This window comes from Ursus arctos, unplaced genomic scaffold, assembly GCF_023065955.2.
Source record: "Ursus arctos isolate Adak ecotype North America unplaced genomic scaffold, UrsArc2.0 scaffold_23, whole genome shotgun sequence".
NCBI lineage: Eukaryota > Metazoa > Chordata > Mammalia > Carnivora > Ursidae > Ursus > Ursus arctos.
The window spans coordinates 43,283,872-43,307,564 of record NW_026622908.1 but is presented as its reverse complement, the minus strand read 5'-3'; the positions used below and the strand labels follow the sequence as shown (position 1 = coordinate 43,307,564).

General features: G+C 58.9%; 1 protein-coding gene across 2 annotated transcripts; it reads left to right on the top strand.

Annotated features, from left to right (window-relative positions):
• The first annotated feature begins 11,657 nt into the window (after nucleotides 1–11,657).
• Nucleotides 11,658–21,515, top strand: CLCF1 (cardiotrophin like cytokine factor 1). 2 transcript variants are annotated; one of them, XM_026483074.4, is made up of 3 exons: nucleotides 11,658–11,797; nucleotides 18,065–18,231; nucleotides 20,085–21,515. In XM_026483074.4, the coding sequence occupies exons 1-3, from the start codon at nucleotides 11,782–11,784 to the stop codon at nucleotides 20,577–20,579; spliced, it is 678 nt and encodes a 225-aa protein (XP_026338859.2). In that variant the 5' UTR covers nucleotides 11,658–11,781; the 3' UTR covers nucleotides 20,580–21,515. The 2 variants fall into 2 exon arrangements, with proteins under 2 accessions (XP_026338859.2, XP_057173420.1); XM_057317437.1 differs by lacking the exon at nucleotides 11,658–11,797 and adding an exon at nucleotides 12,356–12,470.
• Nucleotides 21,516–23,693: the final 2,178 nt, after the last annotated feature.

Below are 23,693 nucleotides of genomic sequence, written 5' to 3'. Positions count from 1 at the left end.
ACGTGACTGAGCCCACGTTTGGGGGCGGGCCGTGGTCACGGGAGCTAGGAGCCGGGGGCGCCCGGGCCCCGGCCTTTTCGCGCCCTTGGGGAGCCGGCCGGCCCGGTGGGGCCTCCGCGGCTGCGCAGCCGAACGCAAGGAGCACGGAGGAGGCGGCCGCAGGGCACGAGGTACCCGGTGCGAGGCCGCGAGCACCAGGCTCGGAGCCCTGAGATGTGCGGGCGAGCCCTCCTGGGTCGCTTAGTACAGATCTTCTGGGCGCCTGTCTGGAATCGGGGTTGAAGCTGGACCATCCGCACGGACACAGGCAGCAGCCACCATCTCTAAAGAGATTAAAGCAATTTGCTGCAGGATCCCAGGGTGGGAGAGTGGCTGTTCATTCTGGCCTTGGGGATCCGTCATTGATCCTCAGGACTTAACGGGGTAGAAGGGTGTACCTAGCGGGCGGAAGCGAGAGCAAAGGGTCGTTGGTGCGTGGGCTTTGCCCCTTGTAGAGAGAAGTGGTCTGTGAGCCTTGCAGAGTGATGGAGACTGCCAAACGATGAGGGATACCATGAGAAGCGCTGGAAACGTTTTTATGAGGGTGGAATCGCGTTTATGTGGCAATTTTAAAAAGCCCCTAGGACGGTTTAGAAGGAGGGGGTTGGTCAGCCAGGGAAGTTTCCCCCTCGCCCTGGGCTGCAGGACTGCAAAGTGGAAAGGAAGTCCCAAAGGGACTTTCTGAGCTCTGGCCCCCACAGCAGCAAACTTCTGTAGTGCTTTGAACGGCCCTGGGCTCCCTGCATTCCTTAGGGCAGCCTTGGCCTTACTAACCCTCTGGTGTTGTCTGCAGTGAGGAGTCGTATTTGTCTCCCAGCCCTTTGCCCTCCAGCTCCTGGCCTGTGATTCTGGATCTTGCCTCTTTGTTTCTCCCTCTCCTTGCTGTCAGTGTCCATCCATCACCAGACTTCTCTAGAGCACTGGGGGAGGCTATTCTTGCCTTGGGGGGGGGGGGGTGTCGGTGTAAATGGTACTACCTTTACCTAGTTATTTAAGTCGGGTACACTGGGAGTCATCCTTGACCCTCCCCGTCCCCCCACATACTGCAGTCCTTCAGCAAGCCCTGACTGCTCCAGCTTCCAAACACGTGGCACCCTCTTCCATCTCCACGGCCACCATCCTGGCTGGGGCCACCGTCCTCTCTCACCTGAACGACTACAGGAGCTCAGTGGTCTCCCGCCTCCAGCCTGTCTTCTGCAGTCCACTCTCCATAGAGCACCAAAGTGGCCTTCCTAAAACGTCCCCCTTCTCACATGCTGGCTCCTTCTCTTCCTAGGGCTCAGCTTGAGTTGCTTGTTGCTTATCCTCAGGCCTTCTGTGCCCCGCCCCCACCACTCACTACAGTGCAACAGTATTTCATATGTGTCTACATAAGGTGCTGTCATGAAGCTTCCAGCACCTTCCCACAGGCCCGTCCTTTCTTGGACAGTAGCTGCCTCCCCTCCACATTCTGTCAAACCCCAAAACCCACAAAAGAACCTAGCATTAGGGGCGCCTGGGTGGCTCAGTCGTTGGGCGTCTGCCTTCGGCTCAGGGCGTGATCCCAGCGGTCTGGGATAGAGCCCCACATCGGGCTCCTCTGCTGGGAGCCTGCTTCTTCCTCTCCCACTCCCCCTGCTTGTGTTCCCTCTCTCGCTGGCTGTCTCTCTCTCTCTCTGTTAAATAAATAAAATCTAAAAAAAAAAAAAAAAAAAAAAAAAAAGAAGCTAGCATTAGCTATTCTCTTCCTTTCCTCTCCTCCTCTCTCTGTCTCTCCCTCTCTCTCTTTATCCCAGCGTAACTCAGCATAGCCTTCACAGCTTTGCCCCACAGCCATTACCTGAGCAGCCCAACTGGAACAGGAGGCTGATGCCAAGCCTCCCTGGAAGGCAAGGAGGAGAAACAATCACCCTGACACCTATGGGGCTGTAGGGTCCTGCGGCCTTGAGGTCTTTGTGGCCCTTGAGGTCTTTGTGGCAGGGCCCTGGGGAGGGAGAGGGAGACATAAACTCTTCAGGTTTTTCTGTTTTTGTTTTTTGGTTTATTTATTTACGAGAAAGAGAGAGAGAGTTTGGGGGGGGGGTAGAGGAAGAAAGAGTTTTAAGCAGACTCCACCTTGAGCACAGAGCCCAACTCAGGGCTCCATCTCAGACCTGAGCTGAAACCAAGAGTCGGATGCTTAACTGACTGCGCCACCCAGGTGCCCCAAACTCCTCAGGATTTTTTAATGAGTCTTCAGACATACACACACACACTGTCTCTCTCTCTCTTTAGGATTTTTTTTTTTTTTTAAATCTCTGTGCCCAACGCAGGGCTTGAACTCACAACCTCGAGATCGAGAGTTGCATGCTCTACCGACTGAGCCAGCCGGGCGCCCCTCTTTAGGATTTTTAATGAGTCTTTGGAGACACACACACAAACACACACACACACACACACCCTGCCAGAGGTCTGTTCTCACCTGACCTTTCTGAACGGCTCAGACATCAGAGAGGAGCCTAGAACTGGGAATCAAGGAGTCCTGGGTCTCTAGTCTGCTTCACCCCTGACTCGCCGTGTAACTATGCGGGTCCCTCTCTGTCTCTGCAGCTGTTTCCTCATCTGTACAACATGTCTGGTCGTGTGAGATGCTGAGGTTCCTTCCAACCTTGTGTTGTGATCTTGAAGGGGCCCTCTGCTTCCCTGGGCCCATCATCGAGGAGCCGTAATTGGCTGTCCTGCTTCCCCCCAGACGGCAGGACCGGAAGGAACATCTGTCCGAAGGCAAGCAGGCTCTCCAGGCTTGCAACTGGCACAGGCAGTGATGCCTTTCAGGTCCAGAAAGAGGATGCACAGTGGAGGATGAGGGCCTCGCAACCATCAGGAACACTTTGTGTTGGGAGAGGGACAGGTATAGAAACCCAAAGACGATTTGGGGTCTGTGCCAGAAGTCAAGAGACCTGTATAGCTCCAGCCCTACTCAGAGTCTCAAGCAAGTCCAGGCCCTTCTTTGGATCTCAGTTTCTTTCTTGATAAAATGAGGGGGTTGCATGAGATGCTCTCTCAGGATCCTTTCAAACGCCAAATTCTTAGCCTCACCCCGTATTCGAGGTGGCCTCCCACGAGTATGTGAGTACGTGTGAGTATGTATGTGCTGAGGCAGATATGAAATGGAGGAAGGTGGTTACCATTTCAAACTTTTAAAATAATTGTCTGCTGGGAAATTTCCTCCCTTCAACCACCACTTCTGACCCAACTGGTTAGGTTTAAAAATGCCGGAATTCAGGGGCGCCCGGCTGGCTCAGTCTGCGGAGCATGCAACTCCTGATCTCGAGGTTGTGAGCTCGAGCCCCGTGTGGGGCGTAGAGATTACCTACAAATAAAATCTTTAAAGAAAAATGCAGGCACTCCCAGAGTCATTTATTTATTCAACCTGCATTAGACCACACTTCTCCCCAGGAGAGAGGGGACAGGACAAAAACCCCTGTCCTCGTGGGCTTCTGCTCTGGCGGTGGGAGGCTGAGTGGAGGGAATGGCCGGTGCCGAGGCTCTGCAGGCTCTGCCGGGCTGTGCACACACACAAAATGGTATATGTGCGGTCACTCTGGGGGAACCCGAGCGGGCGAGGGTGCCCCAGCTGCTGGGGGCGCAGAACCGGCAGAGTCCTACGAGGTGCTGCCAGCCCCAGAGGCGAGAGCGTGCGGGCCAACCCCGTCCCTCCCCGCAACCAGAGCAAGCTTGGCTCGGCGCGGCCGCTCAAGGAACACGTAGCGAACGACAAGCTTACAGCGTCCAGCCCGTCGGCCGGACTTGAAGCCAGGTTGCCCGTAGAGCGGGACTGAGGGCGTTCAGGGCACCGGCCTGCCTCCATCCGACTCCGCCTCTTTCAGGGCGTGTGCACACGGACACGTCGCTGCTCTTCTCGGAGCCTCGCCTCTACGTGGGGGAGGGGTGATCCCGGGCCTTCCCTCAAGGGACAGTTGTTAGGGGTCGCTCCGTCAGCGTTCACAAAGCTTCCAGTGCACCTGCCCATACTGTAGGGTCAGGACCAGGAACGAAACGAGTCCGTGTGGACAGAGCCCTGGTGAATCCCACTAGGAACCTGGGAGGAAGGTCCCCCCAGAGAAACATTCCAGAGAAAGGCTTGGAGGCCGCCAGGGGCTGGACGGCCTCGTGGAGAGTGCGAGTCCTCACCGTCCTTGCGGGCTGCCAGAGGCTGGCACGAGCTAAGGCGGCTCACTCCGCCAGGCGTCTCTTCAGGCTGCAGGGTAGAGGTGGAAGGAGGGAGATGGGATGGAAGTTTTTAAGCCCGCAGCAGGGATGCGCAGGGGGAAACTCTCGCTTGTTCACCAAAACCTGGCATGCTGGAGTTACAGGGCCCCCTTGGAGCGCAAGTGAGGTAAGTTTAGGACAAATCAAAGGCCGCGTGCTTCACCCAGCAGGGGAGGACAGCGATGGAACTCATTACTCCAAGATGTGGTCTCAGCTGCAAGTATAAATAGCTTCACAAAAGGTTCAGATAAATCCATGGATGACAGTTCCATTCATGGGCTGGGAGGGGAAGGAGGCTGTTTGGGGCCTGCTGGCCTATGGGGAAGGCAGCCCTCGGGGCCCCTGTCAGAGGCTGGCTCCAGGCCTCCCAGGCCCAGGAGGCAGTGTTGGCGTTCCTGCAGGCTGCAGCGAGGCCTGAGTCCCTGGGCCCTTTGCTCCGCCCTCCAGCACTCACCGTCCAGGGTCTGGGGAGACCGGGACACCACCAGCTCGGTGGAAAGCGTCCTGGCCAGGCTGTCCCTTAAGGGACCAGCAGAGGGAGACAGACACCGCGTACAGTCCCAGCTTCCAGAACAGAGACCGGGCTGGCTGCCTGGCCCTGAGTGGGGCAAGCAAGTGCCTTTGCGTGCCGGCTGGGTGCCCAACGCTGTGCTACGCACCCGGGGAGAAAGGGGGCCAGGAAGCCAACCTCCCTGGCTGAGATGGGCTCACCGCAATGGAGGGGGAGGACGGAGAGACTTTGGGCCACTGGGGTAGGGCAGGGAGGAGGCCACTACTGCAGAGCAGGGCGGCTCTGGGGCCATCTTGCCCGCTGCCCCAGCAGCCCCTGAGCCCCTGGTAGGCAGGGTGTGGGTTTCTATAGGTCCACTCTGTTCCTCAGGGTGCACAGAGAAGGTGCTTCTGAAAACTTCGGCGAGTGGCTGCCCCCCACAGGCCCGAGCACCAGCTGCTCCCCAGCCCCAGGCACTGGTTCCAGGCCAGGTGTGCCCTTCCCGTTTGCCACTCAGCCCCTCCCCAGCCCCTTTCCAAGCCCTCCCAGCCCTCTCCTTCCTCTGCACAAATGCCCTTTGTCCACCTTCTTGAATTCTTGAGCCGTGGATCATTTAACGCGTTTTGCAGCAGGCAGCCCCGGAAACTCAGGGTGCTCTGGTGAGAAGCATGATGGGACCTCAGAGAGGTGCCTGTGGGGGCCAGGGAGGGGTGAGCTCCTCACAGAGCCAAACCACTCATGTCTTGCAGATGGACCCACGGCCAGGAAGCGCAGACGCGCCCAGCACAGCCAGGACCGGAGGACTGCTCTCATCCCCGCAGAGCTTCCTGCGCCCAGTGTCCGCCGTCCCTTCCCCGGCCAGCCCGGTGTCAGTTCACCGAACACCAGTGAGCAGGCCGCCTGGGATGCAAAGGCAAAGGCTCAGGAATGGGTTATCGTGGGAGAGTTGAACAGGGAAAGGCCCAACGCTAGAATTCTCCGTCCAGTCTTATGTCTGTGCCCCGTGGGGAGGGGTCAGCATGGGGGTTGTGGGGACTGGCTTCAGGAGGAAAGCAAAATCTAAAGAACAGGAAAGGTATAAACATGTGGGCATGGGGACTTGAAAGAGGAAGGGGGCATCGTTAGCCGAGACAGGAGGATAGGGCATGAAGGACAGATAACAGTAATATTCAACAGGACCCAGTGCTGAATGCCAGAGACTTGACTTGTATCTCCTCCATTGTCCTTCTTCTGAGGAGGGTATCGTTATCATTCCTGTTCTATGCGGGAGACGAGTGAGGTGTAGAAGGGCCAAGTGACTTGCCCAAGGTCACACAGCTAGTAAAGGTGGAGGGCACCCTCCCTCATTGTCACTGTCCCCACAGTGCTGGGATGGCAGCCACTTGGGGTGGGGCTGTGAGTTGTCCCAGGGAGGTGCTGCTGTCCTCTGACCTCCAGGGCCCCTGAGGAACCCAGACACTCTGGAGAAAGCCTGAGAAGTCTGAAGGAGGGAGGCCGGTGGGGAGGGAGGGGACAGAGTGGGAGGAGTCAGCAGTGACTCAGCGGGGCAGGATAGGGATCTTCCAGCCCAGGGAGAGGTAACCCCAGTCCTCTGCCAGGGGAGACGGAGTCACGGAGCCCGAGGCATGGGTTGGCCAGGGCAATGGAACATCCTGGGAGAATGGCGGGGAAAGCTCCTGGCAGGCAAGGGAGGAGTTGAGCATCTGGGGGTACTCCTTTTGCCGCTGCCTTCCTCACGCACTCATCACCCAGATATCCTTGCAGATGGGGGACAAAGCCTAGGTAGGGCAGGGGAGAGGCAGGGAGCAGGACCGGGTTCCTCTCAGCCTCACGGGAGAGCAGGGGGCAGGTGGGCGCGGTGTCCCCCGGGAGGCTGAGCCAGTCCAGGTGTGGGTGAGGGACACAGGGCAGGGTAGGGCCGGAGCTGAGGTAGGAGGAGGTCCTCGGCGCCCCCGGGGTTTCTGCTGACATCACTGCCAGCTCAGGGTGAGGCAGGGCCCTCTGGGCTCCTGCCCACTAGAGGGAAAAGGAAAGTGGACAGCCCTGCTGCCTTTCGGTGGCCCCCAGGCCTGCACTCCCTGGAGTGTGCCCGTGGTGATGGAGAGGAGGCTGCCTCAGGGATGCGGATCCCAGGGAGCCTCTTCTGGCCCTGGCAGCCCAGGCAGGCCCTCTGAGCCTACCTAGCCCTCACTTTGCAGGCGGAAGAGTAGGGCCTTTGGAAGCTCGGGGAAGCCCTCCCCCTGGCTGTGGGCAGGTGGGTACCTAACAGCCAGTTCAGTCCTCATTCCATGATTCAAACGCACTTGGCTGCTCGTGGAGTCTGTAATTCTAGCTGAGAGGAATGGAGCGCTTTCAGGATGCTCTCACCAAGCCGGGACGACCCAGGTCCAGTGCCTGGCCCAGCAGCACACAGTCCGTTTCTGTCAGCAGTGGGTGGTGGGTGGAGGGCATGAGAGCCCAGGTCTCCGGGTCCAGGCGTGGGGGGGCTCTTTCTGTCCCAAGGAACCTCTCAGTGTCCTGTAAAGACAGGCTGGCCCCAGCTTAGGTACCCCATAGCCAGGGGGCGCTAAGTCCTGCTGCCTCTGGAGCCGCTCAGCACCCAGCTCTTCCCCTTTGGGGGCGGCCCCCCCATGTTAGCACCTGAGCCATGTAGTTAAAAGGGCAGACAGTGCTGGGTTCCAGTTCTTGTGTGACCTTAGGCAAGTGACTTCAGTGTCCTCACGTATAAAATGGGTAAATCCCAGTTCCCATCTTATAAGGTTACTGTAAGAATGAAATGATATCTTCCCTCCAAAACCCGAGCACAGGACCCAACACGTGGTGAGAGCTCAGTATGTTTAAACTATTGTCAGTATTTAAGTCTTAGAGTCCTAAAAGGAGTAAAAGTGTCACCAAGAAATGCCAGGCATTGCAGCAGGCACTGGCAGGCCCCTGCCTCTCCTACCTCCACACAGGTCAGCGTCTATCCCTCATCCCCATGGCCCCATGGGGCTCCTCTGTGTACCCAGGAAATGTTTGGTGAACACATGCATGAATTAGTGAGTGTCCTTACCTCTGTGGGCTTCTCCAACACCACACTCCTGCTCACCCATCAGGAGGGGACTGGACCAGAGACCTCCCTAGTTCAGGAATCCATGACATCCCCTGAGCCAGGACCCCTTCAATGCCAATCCTGAAGCTGTGTGGGACATGGTGTTTTGGGGGTGTCTGGAGTGCCTTTCCTGGGGATACCAGTTAAGGGCATAGCGAGGGAAGGGAGAAGGAAGGGACAGGGTCTAGCCTGTAGCTGAGCCAACACTGACTCACTCCCACCCCCTGCAAGGGCAACTCAGGCATCACCCGGTGCCAGCCCTGTCCCCCTCCTGGCCACATTGCTTGGCGCCTGGCCTGCCACCCCCGTGGATGATAAGGCCTGGAGTCTGCAAGGCCAGAGAGGGCAGCAAAGCAGTGTCCTTCTCATGAGCTCACTGATCTCCCACCATCCTTTGGGGGAGGAGGGCATAGGTGGTCATAACCCATTCCAGGGAGAGGTGATGGGCTTATCCCAAGGCCACGCTGGCCAACTGGAAGCCCCTGGTCCTGACTCCCAGCCTGGCCCTCTGCCAAATGCAGGGAACCGCTTGGGCTAGCGTGGGGTGCCTCTTCCTGTGGTTGCCACTGCCCCTCCTGCCATCCAGCTACACTTCCACCCTGACGCTGCACGGCCTCCCGGGGCTCTCCTGCCCTCTCCATCCTCTGGTCTCAGTTTAAGGAGTGCCCCTTATCACAAGCCCATGAAATTCTTAAAGGCAGGGGTGGGTTTTCCATGTCCCCTCTGTCCTCGGCAGCGCCTAGCACCCAGCAGGGGGTCAGGAAGTGCCTGCAACGTGTACCCAGACAGATGGCTCTGGGGCTCAGGGGGCGGGAGTCTCCCGTGACCTCTGCCTTGCCCTCAGCAGCAATCCCAGAACAAGAATCCCGTTTGGAGAGCCACAGGGGAGCGGGAACTGGCCTGAGATCGCTAGCTGGAAATCAGAGGTCAGCCACCTGGGCCCCCACCCCACGGAAACACTGGAGGGGCTATTCCTGCTCTGCCTCTTTCTTCCTTCTGCCCCCACCCTCAACTGAGTTCCAGCAGCCCACCTGATTTGGGATTTGGCAGCAGAAAGTCACGGTCTTTATTCTAGCCCCCACCCCAACCCCACTGGCAGCTCTTAGCCTGCTGCCTTTGCCCAGACATGGCAGAGGGGCACTGGCAGCTTGGAGATGGAGTTGATTTTCCCTTTGGCAGTGGGGAAGATGGGGGTGGGGGGCTTGGCCACCCCCTGGGTGAGGGAAGAGGGCAGGGATGCGAGTCTAGACAAGAGGCACAGGGAGAAGGTGACTTCCCCAGCATGTGGGGTCACTGTATCAAGCTGGGGGGCAGGGAGCTGTGTGTAAAACCAGTTGTCCCTGCACTCACTTGGCCTGGGTCCCCATTTCAGAGCCCTGGCCCTCAGTCCCCGCAAACCAAAAATTTCTGGACTCCTGAGGTGAACATTTGCTCTGTGTGTGTGTGTGTGTGTGTGTGTGTGTGTGTGGCGGGGGGGCGTGCAGGGGAGCAGCACGGTGAGCTTCTCTCCTCTTCCTCTTCCTCCTTGGGCTTCTGCCTCCTCCCCTCCTTCCCACTCCCACCCATTTATTTGCCTCCTTGCCTCTCCTCTTCCCTGCCCTTCCCTTCTCTTTTTTCCCTCCTCTTTTCTCAGCCCCCACCTTCCTTCTTCAGCTCCCCTCTCCCTCTTTTCCCTTTCTCTCCCGGCCCCCTCCTCCTCTCCCGCGTGGGGGCTGCTTTCTCCCTGACTCAGCAAGGTGCTTTATAAGGTGCTGAGGGGGCTCAGCCAAATCCAAACCACATTGTCTGTGCAGACACTTTCCACAAGGAGCAGGCTGCAAACCAGGGGAGAAGGACGCACTGCACCCCCCCCACCCTTCATGGCTCCCTCCCTCTGAAAGGGAGGCTGCTTGAGGACCTCATGGCTGGCCTCAGTGCCAGTCACCCACTGGGCATCTGCCTTCTTGACCTTGGCATGGGCATCAAAAGATCGCCGGGCTCACCCGCCAAGAATGTCATTGAAACTCCAGAGTTCTGGCTCGGGTGGAGGGGTGAAGGGGAAATGCCCCCCCCCCAGCACTTTTCAGAAGGACCCCCCCCAAGGCAGGTCCATCAGAGCTACTACTGATGCCCTGAAAGCCCTCCTGCCCCCAACCCCCAGCCAGCTCCCCTTTCCCAGGTTTTCCTCCTTGTTTAGAAAGAAGAAAGAAAGAAAGAAAGAAAGAAAGAAGGAAAGAAAGAAAGAAGAAAGAAAGAAAGAAAGACAAAAACCAACAACAAAGTCTGTCCCACTCCAGTGAGGTAATTGAAAACAAACTTCTTCCCCACCCCCCCACCCCCCCACCTCAGTCCGCACAGTGCAGAAAAGGGAAGAGCTGCCCTGGGAACCCAGCTCTGGTCCTTGACCACGCCGCCGCTGGCTCTGACCGGCAGGCTGGAGGGGCTGTGGCAGGGCTGGCACGGCGCCCTCCTTTCTCTGGGGGCACCGGGGCAGGAGTGTGGAGTGAAGAATCCGATGCTATTCCAGAGAGAGGAATCACCTTCCAGGGCTGGCCCACCACCACCTCTCCCACTTTGAAAAAATAAATAACAGAAGCGACTTATTACCAAATGATTTAATTGGTTGTCTGGATCTAGAGCGCGCAAGCCTTGGAAACCAAAGGACTGTCCCCCAAGAAGTCACCAGGAGATGTCTACAAGCCCCAGACGCGAGCCGTTTCCTCTGCACTCCCCCTGGCAGCTCTCTGGAGGGGGAGAAAGGGGGCGGGAAGGAGACCCTCTAGGGAGGGTCTAGGCTTATGGGTCCCCCAGGTATCCCGCCTAGCAAGTCCCCACCCAGGCCTGAGGGAAGGAAGGAGGAAGAGCACTTCGAAGCCAAACCACCCCTACCCCACCACTGGAAAACACCAACAACCCCAAACCCCAAAGGCGAGAGAAGACCAAAAGTCTTTAGGGGAAAGCATTTCACAAATGGGGACTCTTGGTCGGTCCATCGCCTTGAATGGGAGCATTCCCGCTGAGTCACCCGTGCAGCCTCTGGTGTTGAAACTGGTCCGGTGCCTCGTGCTGATTAATGAACTACAATTCCCCCACCCAAGTGCACTCTCCGGGCCACTGGGAAGAATGAAGAACCTTGTGAACCTGAGGGAAAAACCCTCAGCCAAAGTGCCCTCTACTTTCCTCAGAGCTGGGCAGTGGGCCTGTGGTGCCCTCTGCCTCCTCCACGCCCTGGGGGCATTGTGAGCCGGTTAGTCACCTGCCCCTGCCCCAGCGCCTCACTTAGTCTCAGCTTTTGGAAATGGGACAGGCGGCGGGACAATAGGCAAGGGGGGCGGTCAGCCCAGACAAAGGGCAGCAGGAAAAACACCATCACTTGCTACGAAGCCAGCTCGCTGGCATTTGGGAGAATGTGTCATTGCATTTACTCAGGGAAAGGGGGAGGGGAGGGAAGGTTAGAGATGAAGAGTCAGAGGTAGGGTGAGCGCAGGGACCCCGCACCCCAGGTCGACGCCGTCGAAGAAAAGGAGCGGGCGGCTCACTCCCCCAGCTCGGGGAGTCTGCAGACGGACTGATGCCCTCCCCGCCCCCTCCCCCAGGAGGCCCAGGGTGGTACCGCCGCAGCCTCGCCTCACCTCACCCCCCCTCGGTGTTGTGGGAGGGAGAGGAGCCCCAGAAGCCCTCCCTTCCCTCCTCCCCCCCTCCTCCCCCCACCCCGGGGAGGGCCGCTACAATTTGTGGTTACAGCTTTACACGTCAGAAAAAAAAAAAAAAAAGTTTGCAGAATGTCCCACACCGAAAAAAAAAAAAAAAAAATCCGAAACCGAGCGAAAAAAACCTGCGAGTGGGCCTGGCGGATGGGATTATTAAAGCTTCGCCGGAGCCGCGGCTCGCCCTCCCACTCCGCCAGCCTCCGGGAGAGCAGCCGCGCCCGGCCGGCCCGGCCCCCAGCCCCATGGACCTCCGAGCAGGTAGGAGCCTGGCGTCCGAGGCCCTGGCCCCCGCCCCCGCCCGGGAGCCGCGAGATCCGGTTCCCGTGCCTCCCCCGGGAGCCCCGAGCCGGGGCCGGGCTGGGGAGCCGGGAGCTACCCCCGCCAGCAGGGCTCGGGCCGGGGGAGGCACCGCTGGGCGCCCTCGAGAGGGGCCGGGCGGGAACGCGGCATTCCTGAAGTCCACCCGGCGGGGCCAGGAGGTGGCCGGGAGCGCGGCGGGGAGCCCGGGCGACCCGCTGACCAGGAGAGCCGGCAACCTGGAGCCCCTGCGAGACGGGGTCCCGGGATCCCGGCGGAAAGAGCCCCGCGCGAAAGTCGGGGAGAGAGAGTCCGTGGCGGGGAGCGGGGCTGCGGGAGGGAAACACGGCGCGCAGGGAGAAGGGGGCCGGGGAGGAGGAGGGGAGAAGGGCGGGGAGCCCGAGGCCGGGCCGGCGGGAGGCTAGGGGAGGCCGACACCTCGGGCCCGCCGCGCTCCCTCCCCGGCCCGCCGGGAGGGGAGGGCGGGAAGGAGGGCGGGCGAGAGGAGAGCGAGGGCGGAGGGCAGAGCCGAGCCTGGCTGGGCCGGGCCGGGCTGCGGGACTCGCGGCTTCCGCGCTGCGCGCTGCGCGGCTGGAGCCCACCATGCTGCCCGCGGCCGGGGAGCCGGCGGCAGGTAGGGGCCGGGCGGCGGGGCGGGCGGCGGCTGCAGCGAGTCCCCGGTCCGACCCGCCGTGGCCTGGGAGTGATTAGTGCGGGGGACGGGCGCAGCCCGGCCGGACGGGGCAGGAGAAAGTCCGTCACTGACCGGGCAGCGGCGGCAGCGGCCGCTCGGCCCCGGCGGCCCGCGGGAGGGTGGGCGGGCAGGGCAGGGAGTTGACGCGCGGGAAAGGGCAGCGGCCCGGCCGAGCCCGGAGCCCGGAGCCCGGCGCCCGGGACCCCGCCCCCGCCTCCGGGAAGGGAGCGACCGGGCGGGAGCGGGCCGGGGGCGGGGCCGGGGGCGCCGAGGCCACACAAGGGGAAGGCGCCGCCGCCGCGGGGAGGGGGCCGGGAGCGAGAGGTCACCGCCGAGGGGGAGGGCCAGCGAGCGGCCGCCGCCGCCAAGTTCTCGGGCTGAGCCCCTGGAGGGAAGCCCCACGTCCCCCAGGCCTCGCCAGAGTCCCCTCATCTGTCCTCCCCACCTTCCTTCCCAGTGACTCCACACTGCGCTCCAGAAGCCCCCACCCCCGCAAACCCCCAGTCCCAGAGGACCCCGTCCCAGTTTCCCCCAGCGCCCGGCCTGGCCCTCCCGGCTGGGGTAGGAGGGAGCTGCCAGGAGGGGAGACTGGAAGTCCCCAGCCGTGAACAGAGGCTGGGGGTGAGGGCACTGGACACACACCTCTGTCGGGCACTCTCTGAGCCTGACCCTGAGGGGCTGACACCTCCGGGCTTTCACAACCTCTACAGACCTCGTTTCCGGCTCTGAGCACACACCGCCCCTCCCTCGGGACACCGGGACGCATTCCTCGGACAGACCGGACAGCACCCCCCCCACACACCCCCACCCGCAGTTTGTATCTGCCACCCTCACTGCCCTGGAGCCACACACTCGACCAGGGGAGAAAACAGGCACCAGGCAGATGGCAGCAAGTGTCACCTAGCAGCCCTCCCATCCCCAGTCTCTCTTCCAGACTGGTGTCATGGCTCCCTCTCCCCTCCACAGAGCCCCCACACTCCTGCCCCGTTCACACTTGTGCACACCACCCGACCACACCAGCTACTCTATTAGTGACACTTCACATTCCTCCCCACAATCCAATCCCACCTGCCTATTCACACCCTGGCTCCTGCCCGCTCCCTCCCAGCCCCTCCCACACGGCTGAATAACAACACCCTTTCAAACTCACCCACACACTTGCCCAGACTGTTTCCTTCTCTTGGTCCCCCTGCCTGCCTCAGCTGACTGCTGAGCTCCCCTAGCTTCATCCTGCACCCCTTGGGAATACCTGGGGTCCTCCTGCAGCACAATCCAGCACCCTTTCACTCCGACAGCTCAACTCCTGTATCCATATTGACTTCACAAGGCACCCGCCCACCTGTCTGCTTCTTTCCCTGGGCCTCAGTTTCTTCTTCTGTCACTTAGGCTGGAAGAGAAGGGCAGGAAGGGGGCTGCTGAGGACGACAGCAGAGATGGAGCCCACGTGGTTCTTCTGAGAGGGACTTCAGTGTGCATCGCGCAGCCCTTGCGCAAGCCCAGTCCCCTGATGGGTTGGTGGCAAAGCTAGGGCTCCTGACTTCTGGGCCTACGTGTACTCTCTCGCTAAGCACTTCTCAGTGGCCTGGGGCAGAGGGAACCAAGGAGACGCTGGAAGGGAGAAGAGACAGGGGGGAGGGCAGCCAGCCCAGAGGACAAGGAAAGATGGGCTGTTTCTGTGGGCCTTTCCCTGAGGAGGCAGGTCAGGAGGAGCCCCCGAGGGCCATTTCCTATAGTTGAGTGCCTGGATCTCACACTACAGTGGACACACCACCCCCCTAAACCACTTCCTTCTCTTAATTCCCCTCAACAGATCCCTCCAAGGTCACCGGGGAAGCTGGTCCTGGTCTGGCCTGAGGGTGGAGCCTTAGCGTTTGGCTCTCACATTTTTCAGCACCTCTGGAGCTCTGTGATGCCCCCCTGGCTCCTCCATTTTTGGCTGATAGCGCTTATGCACCGATCCCAGGTGCAGAGTCTCCTGGCTGATTTGTCCTACCCACCCTGGCCGCCCTGGCACATCTGCTCCGCCGAGCCCCCCACCCTCACTGAATGAGGTCAGCTTGGAGGATACAGGCCAGGGATCAAGGGGCAGCTGGCTAAGGACACGCGTTCGCGGCTATGTCTGCCTGTGCAGCCGTGTCAGGGTGGCCATGCGTTTGCGTGGGCTGAGTATGTGTGTGTGTGTTCATGAGGGGGGCCTAGGTTCCCAGGGCCCAGGGATCTGGATGGAATTAGGGGCCGCCCGGGCGGGGGCCAGGATGGGGGGGTGGGGGGCTCCAGCAGGAAACGTGAGCTGCACTCATTAGCTCCTCACGTGCTCAGCGGATTTATAAACACAGGGGAAGACGGGATGTAAACAATCAGTGGGCAGCAGCCAGAGGCAGAGCTGGGGTGGGGGCTGGGCTAGGGGCCAGGACTGGGGGAGGGGGCCCAGGACACAGCCCCCAGTGGCCCAGTCCACCTGCACACCCTGAGCCTGGCGAGAAGGATGGAAGAGGGCTCCAGGATGCCCACCTGGTTCTCCCTCCCGGAGATGCAGGCAAGCTGCAGGCTGCACCGAGTTCCACTCTTACAACTAAACCACAGGTGTTCTTCGCCCCAGATGGCTATCAGTTTGCTGCCTGAGATATGGGGACATCTTGCCCAGAGTGGAAGTTGTTGTAATAGGGAGGAGAGCCCTGTCCCCTTCCTCCTCTCCTAGCCTCCTCTCCCTCTAGATACCTGAGACTCCTTCCTTCTTTCTGGCTCTCTTCATGGGTCGGTCAGTCGGATCCCTCTGCTCTTTCCCCTGCCCCCACCCCCCAGCCTGCAGTGACACAGTTACCTCAGAACTGAAATATTCCTGGAAACACCGGCCTCGTCTGGTTAATTTCATGAGCCGTTTTTCTGCACAGATGACTTAGCTCTTGTTTATCCAAAGGCTTCTCCCCCTGTTGTCCCTGCATAGGGAGCCAGTTCTCCCCAGGGATGTCCCACAGGGCCCAGAAGGGGAGGGGAAAACAAGGCCCAGAGTTGGGGTCCTGACCCCGTGCCCCTCCCCCACCCTCCTCCATGGCATAGGCAAAACCGAGTCTCAGAACTCTGGCCAGAAGGGCTGCCCAGAGCAGGGTGGGGGAAAGAGGTGAGCCCAGCTCCCAATCTGGGTTTCAGCTGGGACCCTCAGCATTGCTGCTAACTCAAGGCTGGAAGGGCCACTGCACACCTCAGCAGGTCTCCAACCTCCAAAACTAACCCCATATTGTACTCTTAGGATCTTGGAGGAGACTCTGCCAGATCTCCAGGCTGAGGGTAGCCCCAGGCTTCATGCAGAGAAGGGCCTGGAATTCTCTTGGGATGTGAGGAAGAGTGAATAGAAAGGAAGGCAGAGTCAGCAGGAGCTAGGCATGGAAAGGCAGAATGAGGAAAGGAGCACCAGAAGGGAAGCCACGGGCTGCAGACGGGGACAAGGACAAGGACAAGGGAATTAGTCACGTATCTGATCCTGCTGTCTACGCATGCATGTACTCATGCTCTCAAACCAAGAGCCCCTCATTCCCAGGGGCAGAGTCTCTGAGACTGGTGCTCTCCCCCACCCTGCCCACTCTCATGCTCCATCAATAAAATTGCCAGCCAAGCATCTGAACGAGTCAAGACTGAAGGGCTGGGCCGCTGCAGAAGTCCCCACCTGACCCAACACCCTTGTAAGAGACATTCTCCACATTTTGAGTCGTAAACCCTCTCTAAAACCCTGACCCAGCATTGCGACTCACTCCAAACTTCCCCTAACTCTAAGTACAAATTGTCAAATGTATATCCGACTCATTTCCGTCACAGCAACGTATGTCATAAAACTTTGAAAGTAGAAAAAAGAAAGTAGAAGAAACTACTCATGATCTCACACCTACCCAAGCTTAAAACCCAAACCAGTCCTTTCTTTGTGACTTGCCATGTGTTACCCTAGCTAACTTCTTTTTTCTTTTTTTTTCTTTTTTTTTTTTTTCAAAGATTTTATTTATTTGACAGAGATAGAGACAGCCAGCGAGAGAGGGAACACAAGCAGGGGGAGTGAGAGAGGAAGAAGCAGGCTCATAGCGGAGGAGCCTGATGTGGGGCTCGATCCCATAATGCCGGGATCACGCCCTGAGCCGAAGGCAGACGCTCAACCGCTGTGCCACCCAGGTGCCCCTACCCTAGCTAACTTCTAAATCAACACATTCACAAACCTTGGCCCCAGCGAACCCTGTGCCTGTCCAAACCTAACCACATCCCCCAGCTGGACTCAAACCTCAACCACACTCACTCAGCCAAATCCCAATAAACTAACCTGAAACGTTAAAAGTAACCCAGTCCTTAAACCTAACCTAGCCCAATGCCAATTATAGCTTTCACCCAACCTAACCCTAATTGCCTTTACCCAGTCCCAATGCCCACTGAATCCTGGCCTCGTTCTCTGCACCTTGGACCTTACCTAAAAGCTGGGAAAATCATGTCTCCCAACTGCCTATGTCTGTCCTCACAGAATTGACCCCTGGGCTATGGTATCTCAAGATGTTCAAACTTTCCAGCACCGCTGGCTTACAAACCAAACCCATCAAATCCATCATGTTCCCTCTCCTCCTCCCCTTCAGTTCCCCCACCCCCACCCTCTTCACTGCAGGCTGATCAAAGGACCCCATTCAGGGGGAGGCTGGGTGTCTCAGTCGGTTAAGCATCAACTCTTGATTTCGGCTCAGATTATGATCTCAGGGTCCTGGGATGGAGCCCCCAGTCAGGCTCTACACTCGGAGTCTGCTTCTCCTCTCCCTCTGCCCCTCCCCCACTCATTCTCTCTCTCTCTCTCTCTCTCTCTCTCTCTGAAATAAATGAATAAATCTTAAAAAACAAACAACAAACCCATTCAGGTCAAACTTTTCCCCATCCAACCTCCTAGATAAGAATGGGACAAAACTCCACCCTGCGGCCAGTCCACACCCAGGAATCCTATGCTAGAATGTACCCCCCCATGACTACAGGAGCCAGCCCTGTGTCCTTCAGCCTGACGCTGGTGATCTAACCCTACCCCTTGCCTCCTATGGCTGGGCTTGGACTTGTCTCGGGGCAGCCTCTCGGGCCCTTCCCAGAGCCGATTGCTCTCAGCCGGCATCAGGGACACGTGCTGTTCCCCACGCCTTGGCTCCAGTGGGCTTGGGAGGCTGGGAGAGGAGCCTGAATCCAGGAATACTGATTTGCAGACCCTTGGCCTGGCCCCGTCCCTCCATGTGCGCACACATACATGTCGGCCTACAGATGGTGACTCGGCTAACACACTAATACGCTCTCCAGTGTGTGCTGTGATACACACAAGCCAAGTCCTGGTCCTCAAACACATACATGCCTCCATACACACACACCCCGGCCAGGAACGCTCCCCTCCTCCATCCCCCCTGCCTCCCATCTGGCGGCCCACCCTCCCCGCCCGCCCCCAGCCCAAGGTGGGGACAGACACCTGAGGGGCTGCCAGCTGCCTCCTCCACTGGGCCTGGGCCCGCCCTCATGCTTCTTGCCCGTCCTGTCCACAGGGGACTCGTGGGGGATGCTAGCTTGCCTGTGTACTGTGCTCTGGCACCTCCCCGCAGTGCCGGCCCTCAATCGCACAGGGGACCCAGGGCCTGGCCCCTCCATCCAGAAAACCTACGACCTCACCCGCTACCTGGAGCACCAACTCCGCAGCTTGGCTGGGACCTACGTGAGTACCCAGGGCAGCTGAAAGGTCTGGGAGCTGGGCAACGAATGAGAAGAGAAGTTGGTGGAAGAGAGACAGAATGGTGGAGGGGGTCCTACTGAGCACTGGTGACCACGGGGGCCCTTTGGTTCCAAACGGTCCCCATGTCTGGCCTATCTCCTGCCCTTCCCTCTTAGGTGCCCCCCCCATCCCTGGCCCCAGGACTAGGCATGTGGGCAGGCCTCGCACCCGCCTTGGCCCATTGCCCCACTGGCTGCCGGCCCAGCCGCCCGCCTCCCCCTGGGGGCCGGGGAAGTCTCTTCTGTTTACACCGTGTTGTGGTGTCTCTTGCACGGGCGGGGCTGGGTGGGGATGGAGGGGCCCCACCTCCCATGCCTGTGTTCCAGCTCGCCTCTGCCCCAGACCTGGGGCCCTGCTGCTCTGGACCCATGGGCCTCCCTTCTGTCTGCCTCTCCCATCCTAGCTGGGCCTCCTAGGGGGGACTTGAGGGAAGGGGGCTACAAGGAAGCCAGGCCTGTAGTGGCGGGAGGTTCAGGGTGTGGATGGAAGTTGTGCCATAAGGATCTGGGGGCAGTCCAGAGGTGTTCCCAGAGCCCAGGAGAGAAGGAAAGAGGGTCAGAGTTGCCGAGGACCATGGGGAACCGGCCCCCTCTTCCCGTGTTCCTCTTCCACATCCCAGACCCTACTCTGGAGCCAGGGAAAGAAAGGGGAGGAGGGTGGCGGGGGAGCTGGCTCCAGCCCCAGGATACACCGAGGAAATTAGTTTGTCTCTGTGCTTGTCAGCGTGTGAACCTCCCCCTGGGCCCTTGCCTATCCCAGGCCTCGCCCCTCTCTGCTCCCTTTCTCTCTGGCTGCAACGTCCCCCTCAGCCCTTTCCCTGGGCCCCAGGCCTCTCCCTTGAGGGTTGGCAAAGCTCTGTCCTCTTCCCTAGACTGCCTCCTATACCCTTCCTCCAGCCCAACTCTTGAGACTGCCTCAGTTTCTTCCTTCTGCAGCCCTGCTCCTATGAGCCCTTCTTTGGGGGACTTAGTGCTTCGTGAGTACCGTCTGTCGCCTGCCCTTCCGCTGGTCCGCTGGTGGGACCAGGCATGTCGGGAGGCAAATGGAGCTCTGATTCCCACGGGCCGCTCTGCCTTTCCACCCGCTTTTTCCTTCCCTGGCCAAAAACCTTAGCTTGACTCTGCTACCCCCTCTAGCTCCCGACCCTTTTTCTCTCCTGGCTTTCCCTGCCAAATTTCTTGAAGGAGTGGTCTACACCCTCTGCCTCCGCTTCCTCTCCACCCACTCACTTCTTAACCCCCTGCAATCTGGCCTCCAGGACACTGAAGCGGCTCTCTCCAAGGTCGTCAGGCACCTCCTTCTTACCAAACTCAACAGAATTTTCTAAGGCTCATTCTCCTTGATCTCTGTTTTGCAGCCACACTGTTGAGCACTGCTGCCTTCTGAACTCCTCCTCTTGGCTCTGCACTCTTCTGGTCCACCTTCCACCTCTGCAACCTGGCCTCCTGGGTCCTCCTGGCTCCTCTTCCTCTCCGCCCTGCCCCGCGGTGCGCACGCTCCCAAGGCTTACACACACAGCCAATCAGCACGTCTTCCCTGAGTATCTCCTGCGAGTTTTTCTCTTTCTACACCTCTCCATAGGAGAGTTCATCACCCCCACTGCCTCAGCTGTCACCTCCATGCAAATGACTTCCCCGGAGAAACTTGGGGGAGGCCCTGGAACAGAGAGGGGCCTAGTGTGGAGACGGGGCCAGTGTCAGGGGACACAGGACATAGCAGCTCTGGGGGCAGGTATCTCCTGGTGGCCGCTGGCTGCTCGGCCCTCCTCCTTCCCCATCGCCCTCTCCTTTTCACAGCTGAACTACCTGGGCCCCCCTTTCAACGAGCCTGACTTCAACCCACCTCGGCTGGGGGCAGAGACCCTGCCCAGGGCCACCGTCAACCTGGATGTGTGGCGAAGCCTCAACGACAAGCTGCGGCTGACCCAGAACTATGAGGCCTACAGCCACCTGCTGTGCTACCTGCGAGGCCTCAACCGCCAGGCCGCCACGGCCGAGCTGCGCCGCAGCCTGGCCCACTTCTGCACCAGCCTCCAGGGCCTGCTGGGCAGCATCGCGGGCGTCATGGCGGCTCTGGGCTACCCGCTGCCCCAGCCTCTGCCCGGAACTGAGCCCACCTGGGCCCCTGGCCCTGCCCACAGCGACTTCCTCCAGAAGATGGACGACTTCTGGCTGCTGAAGGAGCTGCAGACCTGGCTGTGGCGCTCAGCCAAAGACTTCAACCGGCTCAAGAAGAAGATGCAGCCTCCCGCGGCTGCGGTCACCCTGCACCTGGAGGCCCACGGCTTCTGATCTCTGACCTTTACCACCTCCTCTCTCCCCTCCTCCTTCAAACCCTGCTCCCACTCGGGGAGGGAGAAACCTGTATGCCAACACTTGTTGAGCCAGGAGACAGAAGCCATGAGCCTCTGGCCCTCTCCGGACTTGGAAGAGGGTTGATGCAATAAGGCCTGTCCCTTCCCTGCTTCCCAAAGTCGTGCAGGTCTGGGGAAGAGGTGCAATAGGCCCTGTCCCATTGCCACAGGAAGGGATGCTCAAGGGAGCCCGCAGGGGTTCAAGTTGGTGCAAAGGCTCTCAGAGTTTCCTGCATCCTGCCTGGCACTCACCAGTGCCACACGACCCCTCAAGTGGCACTTCCAGGAAGCGTGCCTGTAGGGCGGGGAGGGGGGGCCACCACAGCACGTGCCTTTCTGGGGTGAAGCCCTTTGGCTGCCCCGCTCTTTTTCGATGGGTGTTGCTCCCCTATCCCCAAATAACTCAGTACATCTGATTCAGGAAACACACAGTGGCAGGTCCAAACAGGAAGAAATGGGATATAAAAGTGGAAGAAGTAGGGTCTGCATTGGAGGTCATACTGAAAGCATAGGGCCAGGGACAGACCAGACCCAGGGGATCACCAAGGCAGTCGGTGGCACAGAATGGCAGCCTTGTATCTTGTCGCCGGCATCATGGTGCCTCCCCCCCACCTCCTTTCCAGGCTGGCTGTGGGTTGCCCAGGCTGGGGAGGGCAACCATAGCCACAGCCGCAGGGTTCCCTGAAAGTTTACATTGCAGTAGCATTGCGGGGTGCGGGGGGCAGCCCCCCCAGGCCCTGCCCCCCAGCCTCACCCACTCATGACTCTAAGTTTGTTGTATTAATATTTATTTATTTGGAGATGTTATTTATTAGATGATATTTATTGCAGAATTTCTATTCTTGTATTAACAAATAAAATGCTTGCCCCAGGACTTTAGGCCTCTCTTTGCTTGGCCTTGTCCCCTCCTCCTGGCCCTCGTCACTCGCTCTCCTGACCCTTCCCCTCCTGGGCTCCCACACGCCCGTGGGCTTGGAGCCTGCCAGTCCATGGGATAGCTCAGAGAGGCAAAGAGCTTGGGGAAGAGGCTCTGCCCTGTCCGCAGGGAGCGTGTGTGCACAGCACACTGCTCCACCTGTGGGCGTTCCTTTAGTCCTTCCAACGTCTTGTCCTCCCTGCTTAGCCCGCCTCACCTCTCAAGATTACTTTAAGGGTCTTGTAGGTCTGTCTCCCTGCAAAGCTGTCCACCTGTCCCTCTGGTCAGCTATAACCAGTCAGCCCTCAGCTTCACCAGTACCCCCACCTGTGGCAGCCCACTGGGGCCCCCGGCAGTGACCCTCACCTCAATATCCTTCCTGTTCTGGGGAGCATGACTGACGGTGGCCAAGTCACAAGTCTCAGCTGTGACTCTACTCCTTTCTTTCCAGTGTAAGCAGGTTAGGGGGGAACGAGAAAAACTCAGATTGGTCTGCAAGTGAATGGGTTAGACGTCAAGGGACGACGTAGGCTCCAAGTCCAGTGACTTTGGACGAATTACTTAAAACTCTCTGTTCTCCAGCTTCCCCGTCTGTAAAATGGGGATAATGAACAGCCTTCTAAGACTGTTTGAAGGATAAGAGAAACAATAAAGGTGAGGTGCCTGGCCACAGCAGCAGGGATTAGTAATCACAGGTTGCTTGGGACAGATTGGCCTGCCAGACTCTCTAGTGAAGAGCCGTGGGGTAATTTAAGGGGCTGACTGCTCCCAGGTAACACAGAGGTATTTTACCAGGAGACGGTGCCCTAAGCAAAGGAAGTAACAGATGATGGTGAGGTCACGCAATCAACAAATACTTTAAAGACCTGCCCATCATTCTGCTAATGGGAATAGGAAACGCAAGAGAAGTCTGAGACCTAACTTGGCTCCGGCCATCACGCGGAGCCTGTGATCCATCCGGGGAGAGAAGACCAGCTTACCTGAAACTATCGACCGGTGCGTGAGTGCAGGTGCGGGACCTACTGGACCTGCTCGTGGCCGAGCCGGGTTCTGCGGACTGCCCCAACTTGGAGGGAACATGCCCCACAGAGGGGTCCAGGCTCTTCTGGAGGGGATATCTGCCCTGGCTCTGTCTAGATTTCCTACAGGCCTGTTTCCTGCCTAACGAGACAGGAAGGAGAGGGCATCTGGGCTGTCTTCACGCTGGGGCAAAATGAGTAGCAGCCTGTAAGGTGTAAGGCACGAAGCAAGGGGCTATACAGAATACGGGGAGAAGGCAGGCATATCGCACACTCCTGTACTGTGAGCTTCTTGGGGAGCAGACTCTGAGTTTGCCCCATCTTTCTATCCCAGCTCAGGCGCAAGCCCAAGGAAGGTGTTCAATCAGCATGTTGAACAAAACCACCTCGAAAAGGGGTCCCTTGCCCCAAATGCTAAAATCCAAGGCAGAATTTGATTAGCTGCAGAAAGACCCAGGTGAAATCCTCGGGAGACAGGGAAGGCGTGATGGTGTCCCTCCCCTGAGGGTGCTGGCCTGTAAGCCTCGCGGGGAGGCAATGGTGTCTGCCGTCACTGTCACCGCTGTCCTTCCAGTGCCTAACATACAGCTGGTGCTTCTGCAGGGCCTCTCCAGGTAGGGTTTGGAGAAGGGCAGGAAAGGGTGAGTTCAGTGTGTGTCTTCCTTTTAAGCAGACAGCATCTGGAGGGCAGGTTCCACACTTTATTGTGTTTGCAACCCTAGGCATTTTAGCACAGCACCTGCACTGAACTGAAGTACCTGAGAATTTAACGCGAGCGTCAAGACAATAGTGTATGAGAAGTTAAGAGAAGTGAGTTTTAGGGAGGCAGCCGATCAACAGTGTCAGAGGCCCTAGAAGAATTTGGGGGGAAACCCACTGAGAAATCAGGAAGTCACAGGTGACCTTGGCAAGAGCAGCTGGGAGGCAGACGCCAAATTGTGCGATTTAAGGAGGTGGTGAGAAAGAAGAAGGGGTAAGTGTTTTCTCCCCGGCGTTTGGTGGCAAATGGAATGCCTAGGCAGGTAGCAAGAACACGGAAGATTTTCTGTTTGGTTGGCTGGTTTTCCGTTGTTTTCAAACACAAGAGATCTAAACACGAAATTGCTGTGGGAGGGGT